The sequence below is a fragment of the Salmo salar genome, chromosome 26 (assembly GCF_965601325.2).
Source record: "Salmo salar chromosome 26, fSalSal1, whole genome shotgun sequence".
Lineage (NCBI taxonomy): Eukaryota > Metazoa > Chordata > Actinopteri > Salmoniformes > Salmonidae > Salmo > Salmo salar.
Window position 1 is genome coordinate 9,322,491 of NC_138316.1, and position 14,141 is coordinate 9,336,631.

The following is a 14,141-nucleotide window of genomic DNA, read 5'->3' on the forward strand; positions in this document are numbered from 1 at the left end:
GACCTCCTTTTGCTGTTCAAGCTTTAACATGTCACTGTTGTATAGTGAAAACAGCATATTTTGGTCTGTATGTGGCTGTTGAAACAACCACTCAGCTAGTCAATGCTACATCTCTTATTGTGAAGGAATAAAACTAGGATGGTCATTGAATGTAATTGAGTATCTTGTATGGAACAAACCGCATGTGATCACCTATGGCCAACAGTCTTCTGAAGTATTTATTGTCCATTTACAATTGAGATTTTTAAATGCACTTCAAATAGTTTTTTGATTTGTGTCTTCCAGGTGGTCCTCCAGTCGCGGGACTACAATGCCCTGACCATGAGTGTCATGGCGTTTGTAGCCATGATCTACCCCCTGGAGTACATGTTCCCTGTCATTCCCCTACTGCCCACCTGCATGGCCTCCGCTGAACAGGTACGTCAATCAAACCAATGACTGCAGTACTGGTAGTTGTAGTACTATTAGGAGAATAAATAGAGGGCTTTTTAATAGCTGGAACCAGAGGTTGTGGATGGATTTTTTTTAAAGGGATACACTTCTGCACACAATGTTGTATTTTTGGGGGGGAATTCCTGCACCCTAATTATTTTTTATTTGATTCGTTTTGCCAATTTTATCATCCATTGCTTTTTTTGTGATTTGTGATTATAGTTGTTGAAGAAGAGATTAGTCCCTGTATTATGTTGGGAGTTTTACCTGGGATTTGAATGCATGCCTAGTGGAGTTCTAGCTTTAGTCTGGTGTGAGGCTCCTCCTATTGGAGCAATTCTTGCTTGTGTGCTGATTTGATTTTGTCTGATTGTGACGTCATACAATGTTCTTTCTCTCTCCTTTGTAGCTTCTCCTTGCCCCCACGCCTTACATCATAGGTGTGCCTGCCAGCTTCTTCCTCTACAAATCCGATTTCAAAATGCCCGACGACATTTGGCTCGTGGACCTGGACTGTAACAAGGTAAGTGCCCCAAAATGGAAGTGCGCTTCAGCGTCCCTGCCACGGTCTCTGCAGATCTATGCTATTCGTTCGCAGGTCTATGCTATTCGTTCGCAGGTCTATGCTATTCGTTCGCAGGTCTATGCTATTCGTTCGCAGGTCTATGCTATTCGTTCGTAGGTCTATTTGAGTTCCATACGGCATTCTGTTCCTAGGCCATCATTGAAAATAAGAATTTGTTCTTAACTGACTTGCCTAGTTAAATAAAGGTTAAAAAAATTAAAATTCTCTTTGATTGGGAGACAAGTCTAGACACTTGCTTGAGATGGATTTATTTTCACTACTAAATCCCTTTTGGGGTTCAGTTCTCTCATTGTGACCGTTATTGTGTTAGGCTAGATATCGACATTATGCAGGAGGAAAAAAACCTAGCTCTTGTCATCCTCATTTCAAACCTGTGCAGAAACTGACTTAAACATTAAAGTCCTCCCACTCTGTGAGACAGAGAGCATCCAGTGCTAAAACGAACACCCACATCCCAGTCTGTCTTTCTAGGGACAAACTCCTTCCCTTTCATCTACTATTTAGTAGGTAATGGTGACTGATGTATGCTTTCAACATTTGAAGGGGTATTTGTGTACACTTGTGAGTGTGTAGTGTACATGGTTGTTTTGCAAAAATGTTACAATTGAAGCATGCTTTTTTGCTCCACAGGTCAAAGCACCCACCAACGCAGAGCACCTACCCCCTCTTCCCGAGCCAGAATCCACAGAACTCAAGAAACACCTGAAACAGGTAAATATAGCCTGTCGCAACATACCCGATAGCACTATTTTCAGTGGTCGTTCACTAAGCATGTATGTTAGCACTGCCAACAGTTAACTCTGTTTATTTCCACCTCTTGTATTGCTTTATTACATAAGAAAACCTGCAATATTACCTTATGTGTTAACCATTTGTTTTCAAGTGATCAACTTCTCTTCTTTCAGTTTTAGATATGTTTCAAAAGAGGTTTGATGAATTGCGCCAGGCACGTCGGTGTCCTTGTTCTCTCACCGTGTAGTATGTACTAACTATGCATACAGCGTGGGAGCGTTGTTGAGTTAAGCATTGTAATGTCCTAACGAAAACAAGTGTTTCTGTTTTTCTCTCTCTTTTCTTTGCATGCGCTAGCTCTTGGAGGTAAAAGGCAGATACTAGGTCTTACTCCCTGAGACCTCAGTAACAGCTGTAGCAGTAGAACTAACCCAAATCCTCTAAGCCCAAATAACAATATGTAGATTAGAAGCTGGTTCTGATTCATAAACCTCTCTTTCACATGTTGTGAAATGTTAATCAAACTTTCCACTGTAGTACCACGTCAGTTTAGCGTTGTAACTAAAACCACCTTGAATTATCAGTGAACATCTAGTAACCCCCACCTACCATCTTGACATCATGTTATCATTAGCACATTTTGCAAGTAACTATTCCTACCCAACATTGTCATCATCTGTTTTTTGAGTTTATTTGATTTTAAAGAGCGTCTTAAGCACAAGATGCTTTATGAAGAAAAGTTAAATGAAAAGAACAACAAAATGTATAAAATCCGCCATATGAACAAATGTCACATTTGAACATTCTAGGCATAATTCATCATCACCATTAAAATGCATCACAACTCGTCACCAAATGTCATTCAGTGGTTGTTTTTTAACATCCAAACCCAGTAAATCCCAATTTGAATCCCCAATCATACCTCACCATGTTGAAAATCCCTGCATATCATAGTTTGTTGATATGCTTTGAATCAGAATCAGTGCAGTATTTGTGTGTGATACACTTGGCCCTATCCCAGAGTGTGCGTGCGATTGATTAAGATAGACCTGTGTGTTGGCAGAGCCAAAAATCTGATGTGTTAACATGCCATTTGAGTGAAAAGATATGGGTAAAGGTGAGTTTTCATAGGTTCTATTGTTTTAAGGATTAAAGCAGTCCTCAGCACTCCAAAACAGTAACAAACAAGTGGTAGCTGGTAGGTCCTTGCAGTCCCGCACAGAGAATGGGTTAGTATGCACTGAGAGTTTAGAACATTATGTACACCTTCCTAATATTGAGTTGCAACCCCCATTTGCTCTCAGAACAGCTTTGATTCATTGGGGCATGGACTCTACAAGGTGTCGAAAGCGTTCCACAGGGATGCTGGGCCATTTTGACTCCAATGCATCCCACAGTTGTGTCAAATTGGCTGGATGTCGTTTGGGTGGTGGACCATTTGTGGAAAAACCCAGTAGCTTTACAGCTCTTGACACACAAACCTGTGCGCCTGGCACCTACTACCATACCCCGTTCAAAGACTCTTATCTTGCCCATTCACCCTCTGAATGGCACACATACACAATCCATGTCTCAATTGTCTCAAGGCTTAAAAATCCTTCTTTAACCTGTCTCCTCCCCTTCATCTACACTGATTTCAAGTGGATTTAACAAGTGACATCAATAAGGGATCATAGCTTTCACCTGGATTCACCTGGTCAGTCTACAGTTGAAGTCGGAAGTTTACATACACTTAGGTTGGAGTCATTAAAACTCGTTTTTCAACCACTCCACAAATTTCTTGTTAACAAACTATAGTTTTGGCAAGTCGGTTAGGACATCTACTTTGTGCATGACACAAGTCATTTTCCCAACAATTATTTACAGACAGATCATTTCACTTATAATTCACTGTATCACAATTCCAGTGGGTCACAAGTTTACATACACGAAGTTGACTGTGCCTTTAAACAGATTGGAAAATGATGTCATGGCTTTAGAAGCTTCTGATAGGCTAATTGACATCATTTGAGTCAATTGGAGGTGTACCTGTGGATGTATTTCAAGACCTACCTTCAAACTCAGTGCCTCTTTGCTTCACATCACAGGGAAATCGCAGTCCGTTGGGAAAATTTGCCGCCGGACAAGTGACCGTGAAGATTCAAATTTGAGCACTAAATGCATCAGGGCCTTGCATGCGTAGGCCTAGGCGTCCACTGTATGATATTTATACATACATACAGTTGAAGCCGGAAGTTTACTGAAGCTTCTGATAGGCTAATTGGCATCAATTGAGTCAATTGGAGGTGTACCTGTGGATGTATTTCAAGGCATACCTTCAAACTCAGTGCCTCTTTGCTTGACATCACAGGGAAATCAATATAAATCAGCCAAGACCTCAGAAAAATAAGTCTGGTTCATCCTTGGGAGCAATTTCCAACCGCCTGAGGGTAGCACGTTCATCTGTACAAACAATAGTACGCAAGTATAAACACCATGGGACCACGCAGCCATCATACCGCTCAGGAAGGAGACGCGTTCTGTCTCCTAGAGATTAACATACTTTGGTGCGAAAAGTGCAAATCAATCCCAGAGCAACAGCAAAGGACCTTGTGAAGATGCTGGAGGAAACCGGTACAAAAGTATCTAAATCCACAGTAAAGCAAGTCCTATATCGACATAACCTGAAAGGCCGCTCAGCAAGGAAAACACCACTGCTCCAAAACCGCCATTGTCCCCATGTGCAAAATGTCCTCTGGTCTGATGAAACAAAAATAGAACTGTTTGGCCATAATGACCATCGTTATGTTTAGAGGAAAAAGGGGACGCTTGCAAGCTGAACAACACCATCCCAACCTTGAAGCACGGGGGTGGCAGCATCATGTTGTCGGGGTGCTTTGCTGCAGGAGGGACTGGTGCACTTCACAAAATGGATGGCATCATGAGTTAGGAAATTTAGGTGGATATATTGAAGTAACATCTCAAGACATCGGTCAGGAAGTTCAAGCTTGGTCGCAAATGGGTCTTCCAAATGGACAATGACCTCAAGCAAGCATTCTTCCAAAGTTGTGGCAAATTGGCTTAAGGACAACAAAGGTATTGGAGTGGCCCTCACAAAGAAAGCCCTGACCTCAATCCTATAGAAAATCTGTGGGCAGAACTGAAAAAGCGTATGTGAGCAAGGAGGCCTACAAACCTGACTCAGTTACACCAGCTCTTTCAGGGGGAATGGGCCAAAATTCACCCAACTTATTGTGGGAAGCTTGTGGAAGGCTACCTAAGACATTTGACCCAAGTTAAACAATTTAAAGGCAATGCTACCAAATACTAATTGAGTGTATGTAAACTTCTGACCCACTGGGAATGTGGGTCAGAATGTGATAAATCATTCTCTCTGCTATTATTCTGACATTTCACGTTCTTAAAATAAAGTGGTGATCCTAACTGACCTAAGACAGGGAATTTTTACTAGGATTAAATGTCAGGAATTGTGAAAATCGGAGTTTAAATGTATTTAGTTAAGGTGAATGTAAACTTCTGACTTCAACTGTATGTCATGGAAAGAGCAGGTGTTTGTAATATTTTTTACACTCAGTGTATGTCAGCATCTCACAGGTTAAGAGGGGAGAATTTGAGTTGGGGGTGTATGGACAGTAAACAAAGAGCCAAAAGGTTTTTAATTATTTTTCGTTATTGTCAAGAGATCTGCTCCCTTCTGTGTCTAAGTATCACCTCTCCATTGTAGCCACCGGTTATCCTCTGTTGGTAACCATTGATAGCCTCTTTAGGCTAACAGTGGCTAGCTTGTGTGGTGCATTACTGTTCCTTTTTGTGTGTTGTTGTGTCGCACTCATGTTTATTTGTGTGTCTCTCTCGTCTCTGTCATGGTTTGATCTCTGTAAACGTGTTTGTTCTCTTTCTCTCATCTCTCTCTACTTTTCTACTTCATTTTCTCTCTTGTTCTCTGGCTATGTCCCAATTCTTTAAAACTGCACCTTTCCTTTTCTCCCTTCTTTGGCAACCACTTAGCTGAAAGGACTGTATGTGAAAGCAACATAGAGGCATCTCCTTCTCCCCACTAGCCCACTTATTGGCTAGTCAAGGTTTCCACGTTGCTTTCCAGCATCCCGTCCTTTCAGCAGATTTGTAGTCAGGCTTGAGAGGAGATTAGGGAAGGAATCCATTTAAAGGAAATTGGACACACAGCCTCCAATCTTGACCGTTTTTGTCATGTGTGGTTTCAATTCTGCTCAGCAATTGGTCAGCTCAGCCTTTTCATGTGATCCTCTTCCTGGCATCTCTCTTGTCCCCCTCCTTCCTCCCCTTCCCTAGTGTCTGGTTAGGTTGACCGTGATCACCCAAAAGCAGATCTTCTCCTCTGACAATAAGGTTCTTAATTTCTCCTTCTGCGGAATGTGCCATGCTCCTTGCACGGATATTCTTCCTCACCAAACTTAAATATTTTTGTTGTTGCTTGTTATTATTTTCTGAAGTGTCATACACTATTGTTGAGATGTTGTAACAGACTGGTGGCATAGAGAGATTTCGTAATAGGTCATTTTTGAAGACCCACTACTGGCTGCTTAGTTTTGGCTTGAGCATGCCGGAATGTATGCACATCTATCTTTTCATCAGTGAGTGTTCTTGTAAGCAAACACAGTGGATATGCAGATTTTTGCTGTAACACATAGGTTGCTTCCAGGACTGACCTAGACATCAAATGATCCACTGTGCTAACATCGTGCAAAACCCTGAATGAGTCTGCAGCAATCCCAGAGTGCTAGTGAATTCCCTCTGCTGTTACTTCTTCCCTCGACCTCTCCCAAATGACGCTCCCATTTCAGGCATCTGCAGAAACATGCACTCTTCAGATTAATTTGCTGGGAAACGGGCTTCCTCATTTTGTCCCACACTCTCACCTGTCACCTTATAACGGTCACATTGTGAGTCCTCCTAGCTTAGTCCTTGTGTTTTATGAATGATTTATTCTCAAATGAGAACGTACATCATACAGACAAAAAATAATGAAGCAGCACTACATAAAAAACCGAAATACTAAATTAAAAAGTATTAACAAATAAAGGGGTAACCAAAAATAATAAATTATAATAGTTGTGACTCATTTTTATCCAATTTTGAGGTCTCCGAACCCCTGTCCTACTCTCTTGCACCGTTTTGAACCCCAAACAGACAGTTCCACACTGGTCCTAGTGAGACCATTCTGTTGCACTACCCTTCAGCTGATGCCTGAGGTGAGAGTGCACCCTAGTGGGGCCGAGTGACCCCGTCATCTCATCTCCACGACAGTGTGTTGATTAAAACCTTCCTCACTTCTACCCGCTCCAGGCCCTGGCCAGCATGAGTCTCAACACCCAACCCATTCTGAACCTGGAGAAGTTTCAGGAGGGTCAGGAGTTACCCCTGCTCCCCCCCGGCCAGAACAAGGCGTCGCCCTCCTCCACAGAGTTCAACCCCCTCATCTACGGCAACGACGTGGACTCTGTGGATGTGGCCACCAGGCAAGGCTTAACAAAGTTTCTCTATTCTTTTTAAGTAGATCTCATATTATCCATGCAAGGCAATGTGTGGGGTTGGTTGAATTTCAACTCTTACACTCCATTTGATTTAGTCCCTGAATATTGTAGATATTTTATAGATATGAAGGGCTATTTGCATATGCACAATTTATGGATTGACCCCTGTTCCCACTTGAATTCTTAAAATCTGAAGTGCGTGCGGGGTCCAGAATAATGAAGGCAGTTATACATTTGAAAAACGTTACAGTATATTCATAACAGATTTCACAACGTTGTGTGCCCTCAGGCCTCTACTCTACTACCACATATCTATAACACAAAATCAATGTGTACATGTGTGTATAGTGCGTATGCGTGTGTCTATGTTTGTGTTGCTTCACAGTCCCCGTTGTTCCATAAGGTGTATTTTATCTGTTTTTAAATCAAATTTTACTGCTTCCATGAGTTACTTGATGTGTATTAGAGTTCAATGTAGTCCTGGTTGCCTCCCATAGTCTGTTCTGGACATGGGGACTGTGAAGAGACCTCTGGTGGCATGTCTTGTGGGGTCTGTATGGATGTCTGAGCTGTGTGCTAGTAGTTCAAACAGACAACTCGGTGCATTCAACATGTCAGTACCTCTCACAAATACAAGTAGCGATGAAGCCAATCTCTCCTCCACTTTGACACAGGAGAGATTGACATGCATATTATTGTTAGCTCTCTGTGTACATCCAAGGGCCAGCCGTGCTGCCCTGTTCTGAGCCAATTGCAATTTTCCTAAGTACTTCTTTGTGGCACCTGACCACATGACTGAACAGTAGTCCAGGTGCCTTGTTGATAGTGCTGTTAAGAATGCAAAGCAGCGCTTTATTCTCCCGATCCTAGCGACTGTTGTATATGACTCAACAGTCATAATGTCATGTGAAACAATGTTTCATTTGAGCCTCATACCAAAGACAAATGTCTCTCGTATGTAAATTTGATAAACAAGAAAGCTTTTTGAATTTAAATATGACTAATTGAAGCGTTAACACACAACTTTCCTTCTTTCTCCAACAGGGTTGCCATGGTGCGTTTCTTCAACTCCCCCAACGTGCTCCAGGGTTTCCAGATGCACACACGCACGCTGCGCCTTTTCCCCCGGCCTGTGGTGGCATTCCAGGCCACGTCCTTCCTGGCCTCGCGGCCCCGCCGCTCAGGCTTCGCTGAGAAGCTGTCGCACACCCAGGCCGTGGAGTACTACGGCGAGTGGGCCCTCAACCCCACCAACCTGGCCTTTCAGAGGATCCACAACAGTAAGTCCCTTACCCTAGCCTACACACCTGCTGTACTGCATATACCATGCACTGACTGACAATTGGTGTGTTTGTGTTTAGAGCTGACACGAATTATACTCCTGCTGGCTTGGGATATTTATAGTGTGAAGTAAAGTGTAGCCCTTTACACTCGTACCAATATACGAGTTGAAAATGGCAGATTTGTGCACTAATTGTCTAAATTGGAACATAGTGGCTGTACAGTAACATGCTATACAGGAAGTTAGAGCTCTGGCTCTGCACTTTACAGCGTTGTATGGGTTTTTGACTGACAGACGTTCTGAACTTGAGCACCAAGCGACTAGAAGTTGCCCCCATCCCTCCTGGTAATTGGGCAACTTTAGCACATTTTTGGTTGTCTGAGTGAGGGAGATGGTGTAAATTGAGATGACTCGATGTATTTTGAAAGATGAGACATTGAGGATTATAATAAATACCGCTTTGATGTCATTAAAGTAAGCCAAACAGTCCAAATGTGCACTTAACATTTCCAAATCCTAAAACTTATCATATACAGGTGTCAATGTTTATGGTCACTATGTTTGATGTACAGTTACAAGATTACATGGCGTCATACCCTGGGTTGTTCCGATCAGAATGAGCCTATGTTTGTTTATTGTGACGAAAATTTGCCGCAGGAGACGCACCTGAATGAACTAATGACTCCTTTCTATGCGCACCAAAAATGATCATCTGTTTCTTGTGAAAGCCTAACACGGTAAGATAATATTTTATAACTTAGCTAGTCATGTTGGCAATAGAACAAGCTTTCAAATAATGCACATCTGTCCCAGATTGCGATTTATAATGGATCATTTTGGACTGCGTAAACAACAACAGTAATCGTGTGACTGCACGGTTGTGTTCCATGCGATGCGACTACAAGTATTCTTGCTACAGTTCCTCGACGGCACAGCAGGAGAGCTCAAAAACTTACCTTTATAGTTGAAGACTCTTCTTTGAGTCATAAAAGTGCTTTGAAATTGCTTAGGAACTGTGCAAACTTTAGAAAGGTTGTGTGGCCACTTTAGTTCTCTCACTCAAACCCTTATAAATGTTTGCTTTTTGTTGTGCCTACCCCACATTTTCCAGGAACAGTCTTACTGAAAGTATCCAGAGTTTTTACAAATGTGACAAAAGTACAGTAAATGTAAAATGCACATGAAATCAACACGGGTAATGTTTGGATTCAGTCTTGTCAGGTGAACTGTTGTGTACTCACCTTTTGGTCTAATACTTTTCCAATCATCTACAAACTGTTCAATTGTTACATATATGCGTTTCATATTTCTTCTGTAAGAAACTTTTCAATTTAGCCCTATCCATATAGGCCAATTTCCACGTTACTTAGTAAAAAGTTAATTATGCTATCAATTATTGCATTTTCTTTAGGTCAAATGCGAATATACACTCAGTGTATAAAACATTTGGAACACCTTCCTAATTTTGAGTTGCACTGCCTTTTGCCCTCAGAACAACCTCAATTAGTCGGGGCATGGACTCTACAAGGTGTTCAAGCGTTCCACAGGGACGTGCTTCCCACAGTTGTTGGGTGGTGGACCGTTCTTGATACACACAGGAAACTGTTGAGCATCAAAAACCCAGCAGCTTTGCAGTTGTTGAGACAAACCGGTGTGCCTGCCACCTGCTACCGTGCCCCGTTCAAAGGCACTTAAATATTTTGTCTTGTCCATTCAGTCTCTGAATGGCACACGCATACAATCCATGTCTCAATTGTCTCGAGGCTTAAAAATCCTTCTTTAACCTGTCTCCTCCACTTCATCTACACTGATTTGAAGTGGATTTAACAGGTGACATCTATAAGGGATCATAGCTTTCAACTGGTCAGTCTGTCATGGAAAGAACAGGTGTTCCTAATGTTTTGCGAACTCTGGTATATTTCTCTGAGCAATACAGGAAGTTTTGAAGGTTTCGTAGCGTTTCTGAGCGTACCTCTGTGTTCTGCAGACGTGTATGACCCATCTTTGATCGGAGACAAGGGCAAGTGGTACGCCCACCAGCTGCAGCCGGTGTTCTACCGCGTGTACGACGGCAGCTCCCAGCTGGCCGAGGCCATGAGTGGACCCCTAGAGGATGAGGCTAATGACTCGGACCCCACAGACGACAGGTAAAAAACACTGACCCCTCCACGGTTGGAAGGCATAACGATTCTTTGATACTGCTGCGATAACATAATTGACAAAATGTTTAATGAAGATCGTTTCAGTGCCAGGTACTGCCAAAGGTCTAAAAGCAATTTTCGCAATGGGGAAAACATGTTAGTGAGCCATTTAGCATATAAAAACTAGATCTGAAGTGAGGTCCTTTCCAGTGTCTGATCTGTGAGTGTTCTGTGTGTGTGTACAAGTGCGGCCTACGGAGACATTGCAGAAGCAGCAGCATGGTAGGCTATAGAATGTTGATAGACAACACATTAGCCACTAGATGGCGAACTCTAAACATTAACTAGTAGATTTTCTAGTTGGCTCAATAGTTAGCTTGCTAGTCTTGCTAGAAATGATGTATCAGTTGAGGTTCATTTGAGTCTGAGATAAAGGTTTAGTTAGCGTTTTTTGGTTAGCCTTCTGTAGACGTGTAAGGTGTCACCAAGATGGCGTCCAGGGTAATGCCACTCTGTTTTGTCTCTGTGGCAGCGACAGCGAGGCTGGCTACGATGACTCCAGCTCTTCCTACTCGTCACTTGGAGACTTGGTGAACGAAATGATCAAATGTGACATCCAAGGGGACATGCCAAGTAAGTATCTGTGCTATTTCACCAAGGCTGCATTTACACAGGCAACCCAATTCTAATCTTTAGCAGAAGACCTCATCTGAATCAGTGAAATTCATGAACAAAAGATCAGAATTGAGCTGCCTGTGTAATTGCTGCCCAAGAACCACCCAGCTTACACATACTTACTGTTATGACAAAAAAAAACGGTAAATTCCCCCTTATTATAATAACTGACAGTTGTTTTCATCTTGAAAAATGGCAACCTAAAATGACCAATTCCTTTCAGATAGTCACTAGCTAAACATTTTGTTTTGTGACCCTTTGGCCATCAATAGCAACTAATATCTGTCTTCTGGTGTCGTAGACCTGGATCCCCCTACCCACGCTGCGCTGGGAGATGCCAGCGAAGTGGAGTTCCAGGAGTTTAAGGGAGAGGGTCTCCTCCCTCAAGAGAAGGCACTGCCCGAGGGGGGTGATGGCGCTCCTGAACCTCCTGATGGACAAACCCTCCGCTCGAGCTCCAGCACAACCGCCAGCTCCAGCCCCAGCACAATCATCCAGGGAGTCAACAATGTCAGTGAACCGCTCAATTTACACCAGTATAAAACGATGCAGTTAACACTGTTTTTAGCAACTGCCATTTTTGACAACTGACGTTTTTGAATTTGTTCATAACTCTTAAAACACAATGGTAATAATTATATCTTTGCTTGAGTTTTTTTCCTTCCTTATAAAGTGGCAATCTAAAGTGTATTTAGTATCAACCATTAGTAACCATTTGATGTTCATTGTGTCCAGGAGCAGGCAGAACCAGTGGAAATGGAGGCGTTGGCCAGTGCAGCTCTACAGAACCCTGTCCCGGGACCGGGCGCTCCGCCTTTCTCCAGACCTCCTCCAGACGCTGCCCCGGTGGGACCAGCCAATAAGAAGGGAGAGTACGACAACCCCTATTTTGAGCCTCAGTATGGCTTCCCTGCTGAGGAGGACCCTGAGGCAGAAGACCAAGAGGAGACGTACACGCCCCGGTTCAACCAGAACCTCAACGGCAACAAGTATGTTACAACACACCTACGCCATAACACTGTAGACAAACAAGCATCATAAGCCACACATTCTGAAAACCCTAGTTTAAAAAAACAGTGATGTATACATCTCTTAAACATACACACCTAATTAAGTATCTGAGCTTCTGAATTCTGCATCTATGATATGCCTCTGGTATAGCAGTCGGAAAACTACGCTAACTAAACGTGACACTTCCCCAGGCCTCTAACACATGTTCTGCTCCACAGAGCCCAACGCCCCCTGAGGCCCAGCAGCCTAAAGCTGCCCGGAGAGTCGGACGGAGAGGGCGACTCCCGCAACAGTTCTCCAAATTCCACCATCTCCAACAACAGCAGCGATGGCTTTGGGGGCCTCATGTCCTTTGCTAGTGAGTCTCCTCAACCAGGGCCTATTTCAGTTGTATGATAATCACAGACCTGAAAGGGCTGGATCGGTGACAGATACACTTTGTCCTCCAAAACACTGAAGGGGGAATGTGTAAGGGTTACCCAGCGGGCAATACTGGTTGTTGGTCTTCTCAACCAGGAAGACAACCAGAAATGTACAGTTTACAACCAGAAATTGACAATATTTGCTAGTTAGGGATTGAAATGGAACGTTGGGCTGAAAATCATCATGGGTATACTATAGGATGGTGAGACATGGTCAAATGTTGGTTTATTTGCGAGACTTCATCGGTCATCAGCGACTCTCTCCATCACTGCAGGTAATCTGTACAAGAACCACGGCACCAGCTTCAGCCTCTCCAACCTGTCTGTACCCAATAAGGGGGGGCTGAGGGAGAAGGCCGCTGGGGCTGGGCCCTTCCCCAATCTCAAAGGTACAGTACTAAATGAAGCTCTTTTCCCTGTTTTGTCCACCTTTTCATGTTATCTTCACTCATCCTTCATTTTATTTTTTGGACCTTTTATCCATCTCATCTCCTTCTCAATTTGACTCTCTGTGGCTGTGTTCCCCTCTTATCTGTTTTCTGTACAATTTGTGTGCCCTACAGCAGATTGTGGTCAGGTTTGTCAGTTGAAGGCAGTAAGAGGCAGGCTGTCTACTAAAACAGTGCCCTTTCAAAGTTTGAAGGATTGTCATACAGCTCTTGCAGTGGTTACAAAGTATAAATGTTTTCGTTTTGTCATGGGCATTAAAAATAATCATATTTGGAGTGCAAATATCACCAGAGTGCACATTTCTACAATATTGTATACACCGTATCATGACAAGACACATTGAGCATAAACTATTCCCATTTGAAGTCATCTTAATAATTTAAAGTAACTGTCCAGTGTTTCCAGATTTCTTTGAAATATGACCTATAATTAATTACATTATGAGGAAATAGTTTTAGTTCCAATTTTGTATTTAAGTATGTTCAAAAGTAGCTTTCCTGTGTGGCAAGAATTTTTGAAAAACGAAGTGTTTTTTTCCCTCATCCCAAGTATGGGATGAGTTAACAACATTATTTGGGTATGAGTTAACAGAATATTTTATTTTAAAAGTAAGATTTTCTCTTGACGTTTAGGCCTACTTTCAATGGTGTGGAGAAGGAAGGAGAGTAGATGACCATAATGTGTAACTCTGACTGACATGTTGAACTTCTTTCATTTCTTCTTCAGAAGCTGTTGCTTTGTTTGCACTAAGTAGAGTAACCAGGAGTAGTATTGACAGTATGTCAAGTAAGCATTCAGTGCTCATGCTGAAATGTCTGGCAAGCCAGTTTAGGCTACACAGTATAGCATTTATGCAACTTTATATTGCAGATTTTTTACCTTCTTTCCTTTTGCCTT

General features: G+C 42.6%; 1 protein-coding gene across 18 annotated transcripts in view; it reads left to right on the forward strand.

Annotated features, from left to right (window-relative positions):
* The window catches only part of LOC106587089 (MAP kinase-activating death domain protein), a 77,924-nt gene that overhangs the window by 28,517 nt on the left and 35,266 nt on the right, over positions 1-14,141 (forward strand). For 11 of the 18 annotated variants that reach the window (XR_014382810.1, XM_082969362.1, XM_082969374.1 and 8 more), the window contains exons 5-16: positions 286-417; positions 842-955; positions 1,649-1,729; positions 6,062-6,118; positions 7,076-7,248; positions 8,308-8,543; positions 10,533-10,691; positions 11,215-11,319; positions 11,663-11,871; positions 12,097-12,350; positions 12,591-12,730; positions 13,070-13,183. Coding sequence is in view for 13 of the 18 variants with exons in the window: in XM_082969362.1 (XP_082825488.1) it covers positions 286-417; positions 842-955; positions 1,649-1,729; positions 6,062-6,118; positions 7,076-7,248; positions 8,308-8,543; positions 10,533-10,691; positions 11,215-11,319; positions 11,663-11,871; positions 12,097-12,350; positions 12,591-12,730; positions 13,070-13,183 (1,774 nt within the window). In the remaining 5 variants the exon portion in view is untranslated. Of the gene's footprint in view, positions 1-285; positions 418-841; positions 956-1,648; positions 1,730-6,061; positions 6,119-7,075; positions 7,249-8,307; positions 8,544-10,532; positions 10,693-11,214; positions 11,320-11,662; positions 11,872-12,096; positions 12,351-12,590; positions 12,731-13,069; positions 13,184-14,141 lie in introns of all 18 variants that reach the window. The other 7 variants (XR_006762141.2, XR_006762143.2, XR_006762142.2 and 4 more) reach the window with 3 other exon arrangements.